The following is a 23263-nucleotide window of genomic DNA, read 5'->3' as shown; positions in this document are numbered from 1 at the left end:
AACTTGTTCTACCTGCAGAGCCAGTTAAAAAAAGTACTGGGACTTTAAATGTGCTAATTGTGCTTAATCTATTTCTATGACCTGTAATATTATTGTTATATTGTTTATTAAAGTATTTGAATTTACCTTTATTATTTTTATATATTTTTAAATCAAATGTAATTTATTGTTGATTGGATGGGATATAATGATCTGATTGCATGTTTGTTAAAACAATAAATTGCTGCTGCAGTTACTAAGTACTTGAGTAGTTTTTTTCACCAAGTGCTCTTTTACTTTTAGTCAAGCAATTATTTTAATGAATACTTTTTACTTCTACTTGAGTCATATTATTCTGAAGTAACAGTACTATTCCGTCTATCAATATACCGAAGCCATATCCCCTAGTCGAAGTTGATATTAGTCATTCTTAACTATCCTTTGCCATTCACATCTATCTTTAGAACAAACTCTTGCCTTCATCAAATTAATGGAACTCTCATCCGGAGTTTGTTTCATCCTATCCATTCAACCATATGTGGGCCATCATTTTGTCCTATTTCCCACCACTTTTGCACTACATATGATCTTGGTCAAAAAGCCTTCATTCATTCTTTCCATATGTCCAAACCATCTAAGAACATTGTCATCAACCGTCTCAGCAAGCTCTCTCACCACACCGGTTCTTTTCCTAACTTCCTCAATCCTTAACCTATCCAGTTGCGTCACCCCGCACATACTACTCAGACATCTGATTTCAAAGACATTCAACCTATTACGCTCATTTACTCTCAAACATTACTTTCAATACTTGAGCAGAATATTTGGCTACTCTATCCACTTCTGCTTTTATCTAAAGATCAGCGGAGAGAAAAACAATGAGCTAATCAATTAAAAACCGGGCACAAGAGAGACCGTAAACTACTGCCACCATAATCTAGAAATTCAAGCGTTCATAAAACATGACATTATAAACCAAACCTGTATTTTTCCAAAAAGAGGATACAGTTTCCAAAAAGCGTAAGGACAATGAAGTAGACGGAAGAGAACATTCCCCTTTGTACACCTCCTTGTGATTTGATGCCGTGGTACATCACTGCATTCCAGTCTTCGCCGGTTAAAATCTGAGGGAGTCAAGAGAACACACACTCCAGTTGTTATAGTACTGCGCAAAACTAAATTGGATCGCAGCATAAAGGCTTGCGAACATGGGCTAATTAGAGGATTAAAAGCGAGCTTGTCAGGAGGCAAAAAAGGTCCTCGGAACAGTCATTTTTTCTTATTAACATGACCTATAATTATTTTACAGCTTCTATTAAGTCCAGATTTTCTAATTTTCGAGACAAATAGTGTGTGTGTGGGTGTGTGCGTGCCAACCTGAAATACAGTAAGGATAGCTGCTGGGAAGGTATCGAAGTTTGTTGTTGGCGTTTCGTCCTCAAAGTTAAACCTAGAGAACAGCAAAAAAAAAGCAATGATTATAACAAAGTAACACAGTTCTTATCGTATTTATTCATCCACAACATGCATTTTTTTTTACCCAAAAGAGAACTTAAAGTTTGGGTGTACGTTATACATGTGGTTTTACGGAAGTATTTTATTGTATTTGTGCAATAATTGATTACTTGAAAAATATTTCCGGCCACAATGCAAAACATTTGATGCAATGGGAATCGAAACAGGGTCGCGAAGGTGAGAGCGCTGAAACCCAGCTATTAGACTGCTAGTGATATAGATCAGTGGTTCCCAACTGGTGGGACGAGACCTGTCTTCAGTGGGCCCTGGGCCTTTGCCCAGGCAAAATAATGCGAAGAAGAAAATGGAGGAAAAATGGAGTGTCAATTACACAGTAGATGGCATTAATAACATGCTTGAGCTCTTTTTCTTTGTTAGTCAATTGGCGCCATTTCAATTGTGTTTGAAGGGACCACATCTGCTTTTATTGTAATTTTGTTGGTTTAGTTTCCTTTTTCTGCCTATAAAAATAATTCCAAAAAAGTTAGTTAAAAGAACAATGGCGAACAAACAGCATCATGAAGACCAAAGAACACACCAGGTAGATTTGGGATAAAGTTGTGGAACCGTTCAAAGCAGGAATAAGATCCAAGAAGATTTCACAATATTTACACTTCTCCCGGAGCACTGCGTGAAGAAGAATATCAAAATGGAGAGAGCATAAAATCGCTGCTAACCTACCAAAACCTGGCCGTCACTCTAAACCTTTGGCCCAAACAAGGAGAAAACTAATCAGAGAAGTAACTAAGAGACCCATGATCACACTAGATGACCTACATGCATACAAAGCTGAGGTAGGACGATCTGTGCATAAGACAACTATTCGGCGTACTCATCTTAAACCTGCATTTTACGGAAGAGTGGCAAGAAGAATGCCCTTTCTTAAAGAAAACCATAAAAATGTCTGTTTTTAGTTTGCAAAAAGCCAAAATCAATAAAATAATTATTTAAAACTAACAATATAAAGGTGTTAGCCAAGCCAAAGTCCAGACATCAAAACTATATAACATTTATGGAAAGATCTGAAAAATGCTGTGCACAAATGATTACAATAAAACCTGAAGGAATTTAGGCTTTTTTGTGATGGAAAATGGGCAAATATTTCTGTTTTAAGATGTACAGAACTCTTAAGAGACATACCCAAAAAAGACTTAGAAGGAACTCAAAGGGAAGTCAAAATTTTTGGAATGCCTAGTTATCTTTTTTCTTTTAATCTGTTAGCACAATATTAAATGTTGAATTTTTTTTTTATTTTCACAGTTGTGTCTCACATGTTGTTTCAAGAAATGTTTTAAGTTTTTCATCTCTGCGTTTGATGCCTGAAATATGGCAAATATTGTAATTCTTGGGGGAAATACTTTTGCAAGGCACTGTATAAAGCACACTGCATTATAAGGCAAACTTTTAGGGATTTTAGATGCAGCTTACAGTCTGGAAATTACGGTATGTAAAGACTAGCAGAGGATGTGGTGCACTTTGTAACCGCAAGACCACTTTGGCCATTAGCTCCAAACTGCAGCCTGCTGCCTGAGTTCATGTATTATATAGTACATGCAAACTGCTTTTTCTCTCTGTGTCTTTCTTAACATAGACAATAGTACATGAAGGAATTTACAGTACATTGATAACACAGTCAAGGATAAACATGATCAGCCAGCCATATCAGTTTTGCATTCAGTGCCCTGTGCAATTACCACGTGAGTAAAATGAAGACAAAGAGGCGTGTAAGGAAGTGGATTAGAAGAGAGAGGGGAGGGCCATTGACTGTAATTTAATATGCTTTCCCTGCTTGGCATACTGTCATGCACGTTTATTTTGACTGATGACGGCATCTTTTGTCAAAATCGAAACCGTTGCCTTTCCTTTTGGATTAGCAGTTCCACTGCAGGCGCTTGCGAATTGTGACCTCTCTTTATGGGACTGGGTGCGCTCATGCTAACTGCACCCGTGGAGACTTCATTAAATCGATTTGAGGAGGACGGGTTACTTGAGTCAGAGTAAACCCCCCTTCCCCTTGCTAATGGCTACAACCCAAGTATCAAATGTTTTATGCCAGGTTTCTCAAACTCAATTTTCTTAGGGCCCACCAGAGCTAGGGTCTATATCTGGTTAGACCAACAAGAAATTCTTTGTTCAAAAAAAAGATTGTTTTCATGCTGTGTTTTGTAGTGCAACTGAAAATGAGTGCTACAAGGCACAATAAATATTGCAAACTATGGAGACTAAGGAGGCTAAGTGACCAAAACGCAACGGTTCCATCTCATTTTTGCCCAGCCTGGAAAATAAAAAGATGTGAATGTAAATGGTCTGAATTGAAAGAAAAAATAAACAATATGAAAAGAAAAGAAGAAAAGGGACTTAAAAAGAACAAAAAATACAAAAAGAAAAAACAAAGAAAATGCAAAAAACAAAAAGAAAAAAAATATTAATTCAGCATTGATTCTGACTCATGCAGCCGAAATGCTCTTACATATGATTGAAAGAAAACATGTCAAAAGCTTACACTCATACTTGTCAAAATCATTCAAACACACTGGTCAAAGATTTGTGTTAATAAACATAGGTCTGCGTAGATTTGCGTTTTCCATGCATATGTAATAGATGAATTTTTTCTAAACATTTCTGAGCCTGTTGCGTATCATGAAAGCATTTCCGTTCTGCTTACTATCTTTTTTCACCTATCTTTATGAACACAAACATTTCAAAAATGGTTATGAAAGCGTTTCACACGTTTTTTTTTTTTTTGAGATTTGGACATTTTTCATTAGACCATTTCATTACTTTGAGTGTGTTTTACCTGTGTTTATGAACAAAAAAGCTTGACCAGTGTACGAAAGCGTTTGACCATTTAGTGTGTAAGCTTTTGTTGTGTTGCCTTTGATGTAGCATTTGATTAGTATGTGTCTAAGGTTTTTACATAGGTTTGTAAGACCATTCCAGTATCGTGAGAGAGCGCGTTTGATCTGTGTTTATGAACACAACTGTTAAACCAGAGTGGTTGAAAGGGTTTGACCAGTAAGTGTGTAAGCTTTTGACATGTATTCCCTTTCAGTTTTGTATGTTTGAAAGTGTTTGACCGGTATGTGTGAAAGTTTTTTACATAGGTTTTTGAGACAATTTCAGTACTGTAAGTGAGCTTGTTTGACTTGTAATCCCGAACACTAACTTGACCAATGTATTTGAAAGCGTTTGGAAAGTAAATGTGTTTATTTCACTTTTATAGGTTTGAAAGTGGTTGACTAGTGCATGTGTAAGGTTTTTTCCATAGGTTTATGAGATCATTTCTGCACTCTAAGTGAGTGTGCTTGACCTATGTTCATGAACACACACGTTTGACCAGTACTGTTGAAAGTGTTTGACCTTTCACTCTTAAGGATGAGAGTAATTCATGAGCAAATACAAGAGACAATCCAAAAGTATGGCCTATACCGCACCCTGGGATTCTTTTGTGTTGGTTTTTGAAATTATTCGGCTCATCACTTTCAAATTAAATGAAGCACTAACATGATAACTTTGCATTTTTATTTTTATTTTTATGTAAGTTTTTTAAGGGTTCTGTCGATCCGATGCCTTGCACAAGGATGTCGCAGTAAACTTAAGGGAAAACAAATTATCTGAGTTATCAAGGATTGGCAGCTACCAAATACGCAAGGGGCATCAAAATAAAAGTGCATTTTCTGCGGCAGACAAGTCATTTTTTTCTTCTGCAAGGCGTCACAGAAAAGGCCGTATGTTTCGTCAAAGCTTATCTCAAACAGACGTGATGTCCTTTGAGTGAGTCTCGGTGGGTAGTTGTTCACCTACCTCAAGCTGTTTATCTTTTAATTCACAATTCCACAGTAATAGCATATGGATTTTTGTGAGAAAGAGTTTCTTTAAACAAAAAAGAATGCTAGGATGTATGAAGTCTCATTTTACAATAATGTTTTGAGTGTCGGAAAGATGTTTTTACAAGAATTTGCTTTCATCCTCCTTCTCAAAGGATTCCCTCATGCTATTTTTACAGTGATTATTTTGCTTGAGAATTTACAGTAAATTCCGGACTGTTGAGTGCACCTGAAATAAAAGCCACATAATCAAAGAACGAAACTCAAATTAGTCTTTTTACTATACACAGTACCGCATTGTACAACTTTGTTTTGGTTGATTTTTCCACATAATTCTCCATTACATCGTTGTACAACGTGCCACCGTGAGTAAAACATGCTTTAAAACTAGACACTCCTTTCATTGGATAACATTAAAAGCATGAACTAATTTCTCTTGAAGGGCATCATAAATCTTTTCAGATGTTACCGCTGTGTTTTGTATTTAGACCTCAGGCAATGTGGAAAAGAGCAGCTCGCCATTTTATTTGGTGCCACCATGAAAAAAAACATGTAGCTAGCCGATTGTAGTCTCGCAATGACGATAAAAAATCTTCTGTATTCCGCCTAGACGTGGACCGCTGTCAGGAAGCACGGCTTCGACGTCAGACTCATCTCACACTTGACCATCACAAGAGACTGATGTGGCGCTAATGATGCTGTAGACCAATATGAAGCGTGGTGCCATAGCAACAGCCCGCTGCTTTCGAGGCAGCCAGACGTGATGTTGGTGAGGACTGAGCACAAGTGAAAGGCTGGATTACACATGCCGGAGGTGTGAGGATTACAATATATGTTGCTAAAAAAAACATGTGGCAATTTAAATTTGACAACCTGCTATTTTCCAGCGGCCACAACTATGTACACAAATGGTTAAACAAATCCATATTATTGAGAACATTAACAAAACTGATGTGTTTTCGTCAGGGAGCAGGAGCCCATTACCTGAATTTAGCACATAACTTTATTGGTATTTTGCCTTATGTTGCATCTTTGAAAGTTCAAGCTACGATTTGTCTGCCAAGCATAAAAATCAAGATAGCGGACTATTATCTCAGCTCTCTTTAGGTGAGCCTCATGTTATGTAAAATAAATGCAAATATTTAAACCTATGAATATTAAAAAAAAAAAAGTGTTAATATATTAGCTAATAACTATCTATCTACCCTGGTCATGTCCCTCGAGAGTGGTGACCGACAGCAAGACCAACACATACACAAAAACAAAACAAAAACAAAAAAAGATGAAAGATGATGATGACATCTCCCTTTAGGTGAGGCTCATTTTATGTAAAATGGATAGAAAACACGCAAACTATGGCTATTTAAAATGCACATCCATATGATAGTTCATGTGTTTTTGCTTTTTATCTAAATCACTTTTTTTGAAGAATTTTTTTACCAATACCCTTAAAAATAAAATGATCTACCAGATGCAATAAAAGATAAATGTATTTGTATTACTGTAAGTGTGTTTCCTTATTTTACAAGAAAAAAATTAAATATCTTGATATTACTCAAAAAAGGCTACATTTCTGGCATTGGTATTATGTACACTGTTCACGGATCACTTCACCGCATTGGTCGTTGGGGAACCAATGAAGACGCAAGTCTAGACCGCTTTCTCCACTGTTGACAATTCCTGGCCTGTTTTGAGGTCATGGCAAAGTTGGCACTAGTCCATTCCTTAATGTTGTCGGCCCAGTTCGTTTTCAATTTTCTTCACCTCCTGCCCCCTTTGCCCGGGAGAATCATCTTGGCCAGTCCTGATGATCTTGTGAAGTGACCATACCACTGAAGTTTACGTCTGCGCACAGTTGACAACAGTTCTTCGCAGGGTCCAGTGTGCCTTCTGATGGTGTTGCACTCCGTTTCGTTGGTCACATGGGCTAAGTAGCTGATGCCAAGAAGTTTCTTGTAGCATCACATGTCCATGGCCTGGATTTTCTTTTCCATTTTTGCCTTAAGAGTCCATGTCTTGCAAACGTAAAGAAAAATTGAAGTAACCAGCACTTGCATGAGTCTGATCTTTGATTTCACTGCTATGTTCTTGTCCCCTCCAGATGCGTTTAAGTCTCGCAAGTGCGGCTGTGGTTTTTAGCCATCCTGGCAATGACCCAACATCTGATATGACAGCTCTATAATATTTAAATCTGATGACAGTTTCTAGCTCTCTGTGGTTGATGGTGATATTTGTGGTGATACATTGGGGATAGTTGGTCAATACTTTTGTTTTTTTCTGTGCTGATTTCCATCCCATACTGGCATGATGCTTTGTCCAGGTGATTGAACAGATCTGAGTTCCTGGTTCTTTCTTGCCAATCCAGCAATATCATCAGCAAACCAGAGGTTAGCGATGTTGTGTCCCCCAATCCTGACCTTCATGTTGCTCTAGACCGGACAGGCAAACTCCCATGCACCCTCAAGGATCCTGCAGAGTGTGTAGAGCTGGTCCAGTGTTCTACATAAGGACGAAAACCAAACTGTTCCTCCTGAATCCGAGATTCGACCTCCTGGCGGACCCTTCTCTCCAGTACCTCTGAAATAGACCTTACCAGGGAGGTTTCATTATTTTTCTTCAGTTGTCTTATTCCCTGACTCATCTGAAGGTCGCAGACTTTTACCTGTTTTGTTTTTGTGAGGTATTTTACAATGTGGAAGACATTCGTGTTGCCTGCTCTATACTTGGCTGCTGCTCCTGCAGGGCTGTTTCCTTTCTTTCTTAGTTATCTCTCGTGTCGGACTGTTAGAGAATTTTGTCTGTAACCCACGGCTTTATCTTCTTTGGGTGTTTTCCTCCAGTTTTTTGGTTTTTTTTGCTGCTTCGGTCATAGTCTCTGAGAAAACGGTAGTCAGGGTTTTGACATCTTCGTACAAGACAGGCAAAGAAACTAACCTTCCCTTTGATAAAGGCCTGAAAGCTCTCGACCACCTGTGGGTCTTTCAGGTCAAAGTTGATCTGTGGGTTCTGCGACTTCCTGACCTTCATGAGGCGAACGCCAAAATTCTTCATGACCTGGTCGTGATTGCTTCCCACATCAGCTCCTGGAAACTTGTGTGAGCTTGCTGTCTTGATTCCACTTTTGAAACGTTATGGAATTATGATATAGTCAACCTGCCTGTGGTGGATACCATCTGGGAAGTGCCATGTCCATTTTCTGGACTTCTTGTGGTTGCCAAAGAGTGTTTCCCAGCACCAAGTGGTTGTAGCTAGCTAGTTAAAAAAGCCATTGTCCTCTATGATTAGATTGTATATGTTAGATCTTGTTTCACAAGTTTTCTTTAAGTCTGTACGAGAATTTAGACCAATTTGGGTGTTCCAGTCACCTTGCAGGATGATTATATCTTTCGTTGGTGCTTTATCTGTCATGTTTTGGACCTGGGCATAGAAGTCCTTAGTTTCTTTGTGACCGTGTTTTAAGGTTGGCGCATAGGCCTGGATGACTGTAATGTTGAACGGCGAGGCACTGAGGCGTATTGTGATGAGCCTGCATGAGATTGGCCAACATCCTAATACAGAGGCCTTGATGTTTTTGTGCACCAAGAATCCCACACCATACATGAGCTTAGGTTTTCCAATTTTTTGTACAAACCATGGCCCAAGAGTATCTCTCTATCTAAGGATAAGTTATTTCAACTTTCCTTGTTGATTCGAGGTGCGGATAATCTATGTGGTAGTGGTAAAGGTGTTCCTACCAATCACACACTTATCATCTGCAACCTGGTAGTTAGCAGGATTAAGAGTGAGTTGTTGTCCATTATGTGGTGTCTTGGGCAAGTACAGCCTGGCAGCGCCCATCCCCTCCAGACTGTTTTCTTGGGGTTGTGATTTGTTCCCTCACATGAAACAGATAGCACTGGTTTCCATGGTTATCAGTGGCAGGAGAAGCCTCCTGATCGGACTATGCATACATAATTGACAGACAAAAAAAAACACAAACTAATACCACACTAACTTTCTCCATATTTTTACATAGAATATCTAGATGTTCCATACCTGCCAACTTGTACGGTTTAGCTGTACAAAGCACGTTTTTTATGGATTTTAAGACAAGTACGACGTACAAGGAAATCTGTATGGAAAAACGCAAATTTGTCAATGATGGGTACCATCCGGTATACACCGACTATCACGAAACGGCAAATCAATCAAGTCAAAGGAGTTCACCGCGAAATCCTCTATCTTGGTATCGTTTTTTTCGTTGCAAACGAAGCGAGCGATTTGATGCTACTGTGCGTATGCGTCTGCCGCCTGGGGAGTTCCCATCATGCATCATTCTGGAAAAAAAATGGTGTACGATTATTTTGTATTTTGTACTGGAAAATACGACAGTTTGTACGGGCATGGAGCCGTGGAGGTTGACAGGTATGATGTTCATTTAATGTTAGCATAGCGATCACGAAACGCGAGCTTCTCACAGAGATCATGTAGCGCTAGCTTAGCCTGACGTTAGCTTAGTGTTACCCACCAACAGTTGTGTACATTAAACGAACAGAACTAACAAAAACTAACACGACAAAGCAGTTCTCCATAGCGATGAATATAACATGGAAGGATACACAAAAGGATACAGGGTAGCACTAGCTTAGCACAGCGATCACGAAGCGCTAGCTTAGCTAAACGTTAGCTTAGCGTTACCCGTGAACTATTATGTATACTAAACAAACAAAACTGACCCAAACCAACGCGGAAAAAACAGAGATGAATATGTTATGAAATAATACACAAAAAGGTACCGGATACACGTTGGATAGAATTTGGGGTTTGTCCCCACAGCTCCATGAAGGTGCTGCTTGCTCTTTGATACACTTATTTACTTTTTGAAATAAAACACCTGCATAGGAGATTGTACTGGATGTCAGTTAAATATAACTTTACCTAACTGTTGGTTATTCTGACTATTATGCGCTGTTTACATCATTGTCACTATCGTCTAATCCAGGGTTGGGTAGGGTTTCTTTAACTGGATTACTTTCAATTACTTTTGGATTACTCCAATACCAAATATGCTAATAAAAGACAAAAGAAACCAAATATGAATAAAATTATGACTAACAACACGTGGTAAGCTTTCTCTCCTGGCTTTGATCTCCGGCAAAACTAACATAAAATGTGACAGAAAGAAAATGAAAATAAATCCAAACAGCTTGCCAACATCATTTTTGCCGTTCCATGTATTCCCCAAGCCTGCACAAAATGTATTAATTTTATTCATATTTAGTTTATTTTGTCTTTTATTAGCATATTTGGTATTTGAGTAATCCAAAAGTAATTGAAAGTAATCCAGTTAAAGTAACCAGACATGGGGACTTGAGACTTAGTGACTTGGACTCGAGTCGACTCGAGTCGCTGTTTTTATGACTTGTGACTTGACTTGGACTTGGCAATCTAAGACTCGGGACTTGACTTGTGACTTGACTTGCCCAAGAAAAAAATACTTGGGACTTACTTGGGACTTGAAGGTGAAGACTTGAGACTTACTTGAGACTTGCACATGTGTGACTTGGTCCCATGTCTGAAAGTAACCTTACCCAACCCTGGTCCAATCATGTTGCTGTTCCTTGATTATCCACACTCTTTGGCAAATCTGTGTTAGTAACCTACGAGATTTAATAAAAAGAAAGGGCCCAAGTGAGGGCTTTTAGAACAGGTTGGAACTTCTTATCTCAGGTTTTAGGCTTTCTGGGGTTCTCCAAAATCCATTGATGTCTCTCCTTGGATTGAATGTCAACTAAACTATAAACTTATTAGGTGTTTGTTTTTTTGCAGTGCAGCCGCCTAAACTTCAACCATTTATTATACAGCTGTTAGAAAAATCGAAAAGCGGAGTATTCTGGATTAAATGTCAGGTGGATTATGTAGTGCTTCCGTCATTAGAAAGCACAGGAGCCCCGCTGAGCTGAATATCAAAGCACCACCCCAGTCACTGCTGCTACTTTGCGAGTATCCCGCTGCGACAACATGTCAGCCCCAGCTCCACACACAAGAACAAGGGTCAGCTGGGCAAAGAGATGGGGAATTTGAGCAGTTGTGTAGCTTTCCTCTGTGTGTGTGTGTGTGTGTGTGTGTGTGTGTGTGTGTGTGTGTGTGTGTGTGTGTGTGTGTGTGTGTGTGTGTGAGGCGGTATTTGCGTAAAGAGAGAGCTCATAATTGGAAGTGAAGAGGAACCAAGCACAGTCTGTGTGCGTACTAAATCAAGCGCGGAAAGGGAATGAGGGGAAAAATGAGGTGGAAATGGACAGTCGGAACCGGTTGAAGATGTTACCGTAACATGACGTGATTTTGTATCATGTGACCATTCAAGATGTTGCTTACAAAGATGAGCACATATTTGCTACTGTGCCCAAAAACAAAAAAAAACGCAAATAAAGGCTGAGTCGCGTAAAAGTATAAGCCCTAAATATCCTGACGACAGTGCCGGGCCGACCATTGTGTGGAGAAGAGTGGCAGATAGCAAAACGGACATAAAATGACGTCTTTCTGTGTTTTTGTCTCTGGCAGTTCCCGCAGCAACGGACCAAATTGCATTTGTTAGTTATCGTTCCTTGAGCATGAAACACTTAGCGACCTGACATTGATGCTAATGTGTGGCAATTTTTAGAGATAACCGTCACTCCTGTTCGGATGTATGAATTAACATACCTGTCAACTTATACGCTTTCCCCGTATTTTATAGGTTTTTGGACCATTTCAAATTGTGTACACCAAAGTTTTTTTTTTTAGAAATACATTTTAAAAGCTTTTTTTTGTTCGACCTATCTCGTCTTGTCGATTTCAGTTTTAATCCCTCATTTTTTCGATCACTGGTAGCAGAGACCAACGTCATCGTAGATTGCTAAAATTGTTGCGGTACACTGGCAGATATTATCTTTAATCAAGCATTTATTTGCTAAATAAAATAAACTTGTTCACACAAATTATCTTTGTTTTCATTCTGCATTGTCTGTCTAGTTGTGAGTAAAGACTTGCTGCAATGTGTTGGTAAGGTTTATTATCACCTAATAAGTAGAATTGCAATCATTAATAACAGGAAATTTTGGCTGAGGTTGAAAGGTATGAATTGAGTGTTAAAAAGGTCAAACACGTCATTGTTAATATTTTATTTTAAACTGTTGAACCCCGTGTTTGGATTTTGTTACGGATTATATGAATAATTTTGGCCAAAAGATCGAAAAATGTATCCCCTAAGAGGGGATCATAAATGATTCCAGATGTCACTGCAATGTTTTGTATTTAGAACACATGCGTTGTGTAAAAGAGCAGCTCATGCTTTTCTTCTGTGCCAACACATAAATAAATAGATTATCTACATTGTATTAATTTGCAGTGTTTTAAATATAGTAAAAAAAGTAATGGCTTGTAATCCAGAATTTACGATACTCACTGTCCTCCAAAAAGCTGCATGCCCAGCAAAGCGAAGACAACGATGAAGAGAAAGAGCAGGAAAAGCAAACTGATGATTGACTTCATGGAGTTGAGAAGGGAGACCACCAGGTTCCTCAGGGAATTCCAATACCTGAGGAAATAAAAGAACAAAGACAAACTCATCAAAGGTATGATACAAAGTTTAGTCATAGTCAAGGATAGCAGTGATGCACAGTCAGAGGAGGGTGTGCCTCTCTCGGCTTCGTGGTAATATAAAATTAAATGGTCACATTTATTGTGTGTTTTTTCTCATATAACGTCACAATTTTTTAATATTATTTTTCAAAATCACAGATTTATTTACAAGTTATTATGAATATCATTAATCCAATTAGTAAGTAACGTATTACTGTGCTGACCGTCTGCAGATGCGCAGTAAGGCACCCAATTCTCTTGCCTATTGGCAGAGGGCAATAGTGAGACCATAGATTGTGATTTAGGGCTGTTAAAACTTGTTGGTAGATGGACCCATTTGGGGGAAGCAGAAACTGCTGGCAAATGTTCTTAATACAGGGACAGTATTTATTAAGAAAGTCAGGACCGAAGTTCCAAACCAACAAGTGGTCACTAAAAAACCAACAAAGTACGTCAACAAAATAAAATAAAATTAAAGACACAAACTGGGATTGGAAAATGCAAGGAATAAAGTAACAAAGTAACAAAATGTTGAAACATTAAACCAGATACAAAAGAAATAAAACGTGGCGTGGTGGTGGATGTGAAAATGATAAATGAGGATGACATGAGGTGTGTGAGAGCTGTGCCCAATTCAAACCTCATTTGGGGCCTTCTGCTGGTGGGAGTATGCCTCACCCTAACGTAGACAGACTTGTGCCCCAAACAATAGAATTATTGTTAACAGTATTTATCTTTCTTTGCACGGACTTGTTTTTTATGATGGAGGAACGTATTACTCTGCTGAGAGTCTAAATATTAAGAGTGAGGCACCTAATTATCTTGCTTCATGGCAGAGGGCGATAGTGAGACCAAGGATTATGATTTGGCGAAAACCTCAGACCCAAACAATCAAATTAGTGATAGCGGGAGGTAAAGCGCTCGTCTTGGGAACAAGTGGTCGTAGGTCCGTGTTAAATGTTGAAGTGTTTCTGGGCAAGTCACTGAATCCCTAATGTTCCGATAAGCAGATGGTTGCCTTGCATGGCTGACGCCGCTATTGGTGAGTGTGTGTGAATGGGTGTGAAGTACAATGTAAAGTGCTTTGGGAGGTCTTCAGTGACTTAAAAAGCGCAATATAAATGCATACATTTATATTTACAAGATAACAGCACGCCAATTAGTCTAGTAATTTTTTGTTTTCTGATTGCATGCATTTTTTTCATAATGGAGACTTACCAATCTAAGATGCTTTTATTCAAAAGGAGCAGTGCATAGACTTTATTTAGAAGTTAAGGTAAGACAATAAACCGTTTTACATGATGAACAAAATGTAAGTGCAGTTATTTGAAAATCCGACGGTGCCTCACCAGACTTAAACCTCACTGCATGTCACTGGTGGATAGTTAAGTCTAAATGATTTTACAGAAAAGAAATAACACAGTGTGTCATTGTTTGAATCATTTTTGAATTGAGTACCGGGTAATTATATAAAAACAAAAACATGTTTTCCAGCATTGTCACTTTTCTGTTGACAGACGACTGTTGAAGAGAATTTTGCCAACTCACAGTCTTGTATCTGTTTTCTTTATTTAAGATAATACCCATGTGAATGGGACAGTTAAACATAAATTTGGAATTAAACAGAAAGTAATTTAGGAGTGAAATTCCTTTTAAATGGGTTTATAGTACGGAGCAACACGCCAACTGAGTGGCTGTTGTACACATTGCAAAAAACAAAACAATCAGACATTTTTATTTTTATTTCACTATCCTAAACTTTTTTCCAATGTTTTTAGATAAAACTAAAATTCTGTTACTTTGAATACACTACTATACTTTTAAGACGGTTTTCAGTTTGTAAATAAGGGGGAATACAGTCCATACTTCATAATATTGTATGCACAAAGCAGTTGTGCTATTAAAAAATGGAGATAAGACATTTTGACATTTTATACAAACAATCATTATACTTTTACCATATTGAGTATTTTTTCAAGGCGGACACACACAAATGAACACTGGGGACAAGAGTAGCACCAAATCAACACATTTTTTTTTCGTGTAAGGGAAATTATAGTTTGATTATAGTTTGAATGTGCCTTTGTATTATTTTATCCTCAAAAGTGCCTTAACGTAGCCGAAGATTATATCCAGGTGCTTTTTGTATTCTTGCAAAAATTGTATCCTCTTGGGGCCTGCTAATTATTAATCAAGATGGCCTTTGAGTGTGATCTTTTCTTCATCCTAATACAATCTTGAGTTTTAACACTAACCATAACTTTTTAAAATTTGAACAATATTTTCTATTGGGGGAAGACACATGAAGGGACACTGAAGACAAAAGTAGAACCAAATCAACACCTTTTTATTGATCTGACTTTTATTTTTTTACTATTTTGTATACTAGGAAGAAGACACACGAAAGACAATGGGGAAAACAGTGGCACCAAATCCAAACGTTGTTTTTTTTCATTAGTAGGACCTTTACTTAAATGTTTTGTATATTTTATCATTGTATCTCAACAGTTTCATTTGGCAGGACAGATTTAAAAGTTAGTGCCCCACGGGCTGTAATTTGCCCACCCATGCCTTTGCGTGTAGCAGTTGTAATAAAATCACTATAAAAGATATCTTTGGGTGTAGAAACTTACTTGGTTACTTTGAAGATTCTTAGCAGTCTCAGCGCCCTCAACACACTGATGCCAAACGATGCTCCGGGTTTGATCATGTCCCAAATAACCTCAAATATACTTCCCACTATCACCTAGATGTTATGAAAGAGGAGATGTGTCCATGGTTTAGTGTTCCTTCATTTGAAGTGAATTAAAAAACAAGCATTTCTATCCTAAGGCCTTATCATCTTCCTGTACCAGTTTTTAGTAAAAAAGCAAATTACCCCAAAATCAAAGCAGTTAAAGGAGGAGTGAAAATAATTCCTTGGTCCTAAGCCATACATCTTCAATGTCATCTCCGTGAGAAACAAACCCAGGAATACAAACTCTGCCGTGTCTGTTACAAACACAAGAAAAAGAAAAACAGATAAAATAGCTGCCGTACATTCTGGACTACAGAGTACACCTGATTAAAAGCCGCGTGGTGCAAATTTAAAAACAAAACTAAATTTTGTCTTTGTACGACCTGGACTTGATTTAAGGCCGCAGACCCAAAGTAGGGGTGAATTGTTTAGCACGTAGTACGTAGCACGTAGTTGGAATTGTGGACCAGGAGGTTTTGGAGAGTGAGAGTGCGCCGTTTTCGTCTCCCCTCCTTATTTGTCTAGGTTACATGTTTTTGGATCATGCGACTATTAATTTTGCAATTACAAATACAGATATTTACCATTGTGCAAAGTGAAAACGAGAATGAGTGCTGTGTTATAAAGACGTGTCTTTCTGTTTTTGTTTTATTGGAAGTTGCTGCGGTAATGGACCATATTGCATTCGCTTGTTATCGTTCCTCGTGGAGTAAAGGAAACTCGACCTGATATTGACACTGATTATTCTCTTAGAGGTAAATGTAATGTATTGGATAAAGAACTTCTACTGCTGTTTAATTGGATGTATAAATTAAGGACGTGATTTGTGGGTAGAAATATTGTGAGTATGTAGTAAATATTGAATTAAGTACCCACTGTTCAAATATTTCATTTGCTCCTGTTATGTATTATATACTGTAAATATTGTTGTAAAAAACATGGACAAATTTCTCTCGAATAAAACATTCTAGACGCCACCACAGCGTTTTGTATGTGTATTTTTATGCTCTCAGTTTTCCTAAGTATTTACACAGAAATTTATTACAGGTGAGGATTTTTTTTCAGGTCCGTACCAGTTAGAAGTCAGCTGCTAGGTGCTAGCCGAGGGGGCCCAATGTGCACCGCAGTTGGCGCAATCTGACGAAATTGCACGGTGCACTGTATTTAAAGCTGCGGTGTTTGAAATGCAGTTAAAACTAATGGCTTTGGTGTCCGGAATGAACAGAAAATGAGATTAAAGTTTTTTATCGGAACATGTTATCGGAAATTCCAGACTCCATCCCCCCTTTTCTTTTGCTATATTTTAAACACTGCAACTTTAACAACAGTGAGCTTTTACTTTTTTTTTTTGTGGCGGCAGCATTTTTTTGCCCAGCAACAGTAGACCAATAAAATAAATGAGTAGTTCACAGAAGTTCAATTAAATTGTTTCATTAATCATAACTTCCGTAATTGTAAATTAATTACTTGTACTAACCCCTCATCAACATGGAAGATACTCAAAGAAAACTTTATGATGTGGCGTTTAAGTTAAAAACAGTCACTCTTTTTCACAACGCATGCGCTCCAAATCCAAAACAATGCGGTGACGCCCTATAAAACAAATTAGTCCTTGTTTTTGCCAAGACCATTCATGGATTACATGACAGGAGCAAAAGGTTTTGACAGTACTTTTTTCGATATTTCCAACATACTCAAAATATTTCAACTTTTCACCGACTCATCGAGTCTTAAATTTATACTTCGGAATTGTACAGAAGAAGACATTATCAAAAACGTAATGCTTATCTTTCTATATAATCAGCGTCAATTTCAGGTCACTGAAGTTTCCATTAATATTGGAGCAACGTTGACAAGTGAATGCAATTTGGTCCTTTTACTGCAGTAACCACTAATGACAAAAACACAAAAAGACACACGTGTATGGCCATCTGGCACTATTCTCCACAATATGATTGCCCTTGAACCGTCGTCTAGAAATATAGGGCTCACATTGTATGCGACGAAGCTCTGACCAGTATTTTCTTTAGGCTCAGTAGTAAATATGCGCTCATCTTTGTAATCACCATCTAAAAATGTCGGAAAAAATTGTTAAAACGTCATATTGTCAGATATAACGAAATTGTGAATATGCTTAATTGCTGTTAAAATTGTCGAGAAAAATTGTTCAAACCTCACATTGTTTATTTGCTGTTAATAGTGTTAATAAAATTGTTCAAACCAAAAACCATCTTTAATTGTCACATGCATAACTGAAAACGATGCAGCTGAAGGTGTGCACCTGGCTCAACATGTAAGAAAAGTACATGAATTAATTCATTTGTATTATTGTTTAAGCCTGCGGCTTTAAATAAGGTCCTCTCTGCACTCCGCAAATCACAGCATTATTTTCAGTACTCACACAGCGCTGTGGTAAGCCATGCAGGTTGATCGTAGTGGACAATGGCCACACACAAGGTGTTAAGACCAACCAGACACAAAACGATCCAATAAAAACTTTGTGCTTTGACCATCCGCCGGATAAAGAAACGTATCCTCTTCTCCTTGCGACGGAAGTAAGACGAGCTGTCCATCTTGCTGCTGCTTTTCACACTGGCCCGACCAAAAGGAGAACCGGGAGGAGCTGGAGTACATGATGAAGAAGAGTGAGTGTAACATTCAATTAATTTTTTTTGTGTGAAAGCTATGTCTATGTTCTAACGAGTGCTCTTTTTCTTTTTGAGTTTGTAAAACACTGGATGGGTGTTTATTTTTCTTCTGTTCGGACTCTTAAAATGTTAAAAAAATGCATGCTTTTTTTACAACGAAATCATTTTTTTAACCATTAGGAGGCGCTAAATAGTACATGCTGTTCTTTTAAGAATAGCCTTGCTTCATCTTTTGAGGTTAAAACTGAAAAATAAACGAGTAAAAACACTCCTCAAAATGACAAAATAAATAATCAACCCAAATGTTTTAAGGTTGGTTTATGTTTGTATCCTTTTTCACTCAGTTTTTGAACTTCACACCACAGATGAATGTCATCATTTTAAGAATGTTGGGCTCACAAATATCAGTCATCGGAAGCTGCGCTCCTGCCACAGTGTTTAATCAGTCTAATTTGGGTTAAGGTTAATGATATTGTTTTGTGCTGGCGTGATCTAAGATCCATTTTGATGACATTAGTTGTCAAAGACAGGCTTTTTGGGCAAATTTATTCTAAAGGTCATTTCTCTGAAGAAACAGCCTGCAAAATTGCGCAGAAAACAATGTCAAGCTTACCAACACTTGAGATGTCAGCAAACGGATCTTCTCCTTCTTCAGCACCAATCAGGTCATTTTTACCTTTCTTGTTTTTGCTTCGTTTAAGGACTGAAGGGACGAAAAAAAAATCATCACACTGTCACCTATAATCTGTATTTGGTGTTTAAAAACCTCTTTTGTGTGGACAAAAACTAATTACAAGTGTGAGTCAATGGGAAGGTTTCATTAGAAAGTATCAGTCTCGTAAGGCCGGCCTTTATGCCCCCCTCTTATGGTTAACATGTTAATTGCTTGTTGCAAAAAGGAAACTATAGAGAAGTGCAGAATCTCAGACTCTGGCTTTCGAACGCTAATTGCCAATACTCTTTTGTTGTGGCTTTGGACAGAAATTTAGTTTTACGGCGGCCCTTGCGACAATACGAAATTTATCAAGTTGACTTGAATGATGATCTTTGTTTATGTTAACGTTTTGGAAAAAATTAGGAACACTTGTTTGAATTGTTTTTAAATGACACTGCATATGGTAACTGTTCTGCCTTTAAGAAACAGAGTAGTTTTCGAGTGCCTTCTTGTGGTTAACATGTTAATTGTTTGTTGCTGAATTTAATTTTAGTGGTGAAATCAGATGTTACAATGTTAATTCATCCATTCATCTATTATCTGCTCCGCTTATCCTCATTAGGGTCGCGGGGGTGCTGGAGCCCATCCCACCTATCTTTGGGCTGACTGTTTGTTTTTTATGCAACCCTAGCTTTTACTGTCGTTTTAATTCCATGTAAGTGTGCCATGTGCTTCGAAAAAGACTCACAAACATTTTTGGGGGGGAGGTGTGCCTGATATTTTCCAGGGCACACAGCAAAGGTATTCCATGTGAAACTTGCTTGCGGGTGGCCAGAAAAACATTTCTTTTGAATTATACGAGTATTGAATGTAAGGTGTAAATTCAGGGATTAGTTGTGCATTATTGATGACCGTTGTAGCACAAACTTTAATCCTATATTGCAGGGGGACACCATGTTTTCTTCTGTGGATGAAGGTTTCGTTTTGAATATGGTTGTTAACCCTCTGCTTGGTCACGGTTTTCTTTTAAAATTAAAAGTGGGCGGTCTGCAGCCCTCTAACCTGTGACGTGCAGTCGGGGAAGGCAGGTGAAGCTGTCCTTATGGAAATATGATATTAGAAATATATTAAATTGTTATATGTATTCTGTGTTAAAGATAGTCTAGCCTCTTTTATTTGTAAATGTTCTTATTTTCCAAAAAGCACAAGGTCACCTATCTTATATTTTATAATAAGCATTCTTTGCCAAGTATGTACAATTTGTTTTGCTTATTTGTTAAAAATGGGCTACATTAAGTTAGTTAAGAATGATTTTAGAGTGTTTCAAAAAAAAAACTTGTTTGTAATCAATGAGCTACACATGTGCACGTATTTCAAAGTGCACTGGCCAATCCTGATTCTGAAGGTAAACCAGAAAAGTGCAGTGAGGGGAGGACGGTGATGCTGTGACTCACTTGTCATCATGGAAATATAAAATTAAAAAAATATATTATATAAGATACTTCAATACTATTGTTATTGCTGGTAGATTTTTAAATAATCAATATATTGTTGTTTGCTGTTTTTGTGCACGTTTTCTTTTTTTTTGACCATATTTACACTACTTGCATGGCAATATTTTGAAAAGCTCTCTCTCTCTCTCTCTCTCTCTCTCTCTCTCTCTCTCTCTCTCTCTCTCTCTCTCTCTCTCTCTCTCTCTCTCTCGCTTTATTTGGTCACTCACACGTTCCTCACAGCTGTTGTTACTTGTCTTGATTCTCCCATGTTTTGTTTTCCTATAACAACTCTTCCTCTTTACTTCTTCAGTAATCTCGTTCCTTGCTAGTTCATTGTATTTCTCGTCACATTCCAAACACCCTTGTCACACAGCTCTAGTTTATGTAGTGTACCGAATCCCTGCCTGACCTCTTGTATTACGAGTCCAGCCTGATGAACCATTTAATTGACTGGGCTGCTAGGACTTACTGGATCACCAAATCTATTGCCTGTCTATTGTATTAAGTTTGTTGGGCCTCGTGTCTTCTGGATTCAGTTGCCTTGGTGCCTGCCTTTTTATGTACTGAATCCTTACCGAATCAAGGACCACAGTTTTGTTACATTAATCTGTGGTTCTGCATTGTACTTGCACACAGTGAGTTCATGACAATAAACTGGTTTGAAAGCACCTCGAGAAAAGTAGCTGTCACCTGGCAGATTCTGCTTCCTCTTGTACCAGGCACCATCCAGAGGTGACTTCTCTACTGCGATCTCGTCTTCCTCCTCGAGCAACACCTCCTCTGAATAAAAGTTTAGAAGAGACATTTTCATTATTTTGAATTTAACAATTAGAACAGGTAGGGAAATGGGGCGGACCGGCTTTGCAGATCCATTCGAGGTATCCCGTGAGCTCCCTCTCAATTTGTTGTTGCCTTCGAAGCTTCAGGAACTCCTGCCTCTTTTCCACCCGCTCTCGCTCTTTGGCAAACTCCCTGTGGAATTAACACAATGAGAGAGAGAGATAGATACTTTATTCATCCCCAATGTTTTATTAGCCACAGAATGAAAGTTCTGTGCTTTACTCTACTTTGCACATGATACAAACATAACCTCCTTAAAAGGCTACACAAATCCTATCGTACCTGATTAGGATAATAAACAAATAATTGTCCGTACAATACATTTTGTAGATGTTGTTAAAAGAGGGATCCAAATATTTTAAAGGTATGGTGCTAAAGTTTATTCTGTTTTAAGTATTGGACACCTGCAAAGGAGATTTCATAGGATGCTAGTTTATTATTTTGTCTATTACAGTGGGACCTCACTACTTCGCGGTTCCACGTTCAGAGCTTCGCGGGTCTATAAAATAATAATAATAAAATAAAATAATTAAGAAAAAAAAAATGTAATTTTATTATTATTTTTTTAAGCATTTTTGACGGGGCGTCGCTACTTCGCAGATTTTCACTTTTCGCGGGTGGTTTTGGTCCCCATTAACTGGGTCTAAAAAATAGTAAAAATAAAATAAAATAATAATTAAAAAAAAATTAAGCATTTTTGAAGGGGCGTCGCTACTTCGCGGATTTTCACTTTTCGCGGGTGGTTTTGGTCCCCATTAACCGCGATAACCGAGGGATTACTGTATACATCACTGTTTTTTTTATTTTTTTTATTTTATTATTCAATTGTCACTCTGCTTTTTGTAATATTCACGATTCACGGATCCCATACCCGCATGGGTTGTCGGGGCACCAATGAGGATGCGACCCTGGATAGCTTTCTCCCCTGTTGACGGTTCCTGGCCTGTTTTTGGGTTGTGGCAAAATTGGCACAAGCCCATTCCTTAATATTGTCAGCTTTCAGTTTTCCTCTCCTCCTGTCCCCTTGGACTGTGCCCTGGAGAACTATTTAGCCAGTCCTGATTATCCTGTGACGTGACCATACAACTGAAGTTTACGTCTGCGCACAATTGACAACAGTTCTTCGTAGGGTGCCCTCTAAAGGTGTAGCTCACAGTTCTGTTTGTCCCATGGGCTTAGTTTCCTGTAGCATTGCATTTCCATGGCCTGGGTTTTCTTTTCCAGTTTTGTTGCGCGATTCCATGTCTAACAAGCATAGAGGAAGATGGAAGTGGCCAGCAGTTGCATGAGTCTGATCTTTGATTTCGTTGCTATCTCTTGTCCCTCCAGGTGGGTTTAAGTCTGGCAAGTGCGGCTTTGGTTTCTGCTATCCTGGCCATGATTTCTGGTCCTGACCTGTCTTCTGATGGGATAGCTCCAAGATATTTAATTTTGTAGTTGATGGTGATTTTTGTGGTAACACCTTGGGGATTGTTGGTTATTACTTTTGTTTTTTTCTGCGCTGATATTCATTTCGTAATGGCTTGACGCTTTGTCCAGGCAATTGACCAGATTTCTGACTTTTTGTTTGTCCCGTGCCAATCCGACAATACCATCAGTACGACGGAGGTTAGTGATGTTGTGTTTTTGTAACGTAGGAGATTGAATAAAAAGTTGGTGCTCAGGGGAGCGTTTGTGGAACAGATTGGAATTTCTTATCTGAGGGGTTTGGTACAGTCCTCTCCGTTTCCTTTCAAGTTCAAAATCAATTGATGTCATTTATTCATTCATTTATTCATTCATTCATTCATTCATTGCAGTGTAGGAAAAGTAAAAATGGATGCTTTTTGATTGACGCTAATTTTACGGAAATTTTTAAAAGCCTAAGTGCCTGCTTTAACAGCCCTTAAGTTTATGTCTGAAAACCAGTGCCTGAGAAGACAAGTAAAGATTTAAAACTATAATATTTAATTTTTTTCTTACTTTAA

At 38.1% G+C, this 23263-nt stretch overlaps 1 protein-coding gene across 4 annotated transcripts in view; it reads right to left on the bottom strand.

The window, feature by feature from the left end:
- Nucleotides 1-23263, bottom strand: part of cacna1bb (calcium voltage-gated channel subunit alpha1 Bb) — a 146978-nt gene that overhangs the window by 88692 nt on the left and 35023 nt on the right. For all 4 annotated transcript variants that reach the window (XM_088356094.1, XM_088356091.1, XM_088356092.1 and 1 more), the window contains exons 5-13: nucleotides 21313-21428; nucleotides 21147-21236; nucleotides 18919-19008; nucleotides 18059-18280; nucleotides 15799-15911; nucleotides 15554-15666; nucleotides 12745-12876; nucleotides 1357-1429; nucleotides 986-1103 (exon numbers count right to left, since the gene is read on the bottom strand). In XM_088356094.1, coding sequence (XP_088212220.1) covers nucleotides 986-1103; nucleotides 1357-1429; nucleotides 12745-12876; nucleotides 15554-15666; nucleotides 15799-15911; nucleotides 18059-18280; nucleotides 18919-19008; nucleotides 21147-21236; nucleotides 21313-21428 — 1067 coding nt within the window. The remainder of the gene's footprint in view (nucleotides 1-985; nucleotides 1104-1356; nucleotides 1430-12744; nucleotides 12877-15553; nucleotides 15667-15798; nucleotides 15912-18058; nucleotides 18281-18918; nucleotides 19009-21146; nucleotides 21237-21312; nucleotides 21429-23263) is intronic.

Source organism: Urocampus carinirostris, chromosome 16, assembly GCF_059441175.1.
Source record: "Urocampus carinirostris isolate Australia breed hairy pipefish chromosome 16, RoL_Ucar_1.0, whole genome shotgun sequence".
In the NCBI taxonomy this organism is placed as follows: domain Eukaryota; kingdom Metazoa; phylum Chordata; class Actinopteri; order Syngnathiformes; family Syngnathidae; genus Urocampus; species Urocampus carinirostris.
The sequence above is the reverse complement of the archived record's forward strand: the minus strand, read 5'-3'. Positions and strand labels throughout refer to the sequence as shown.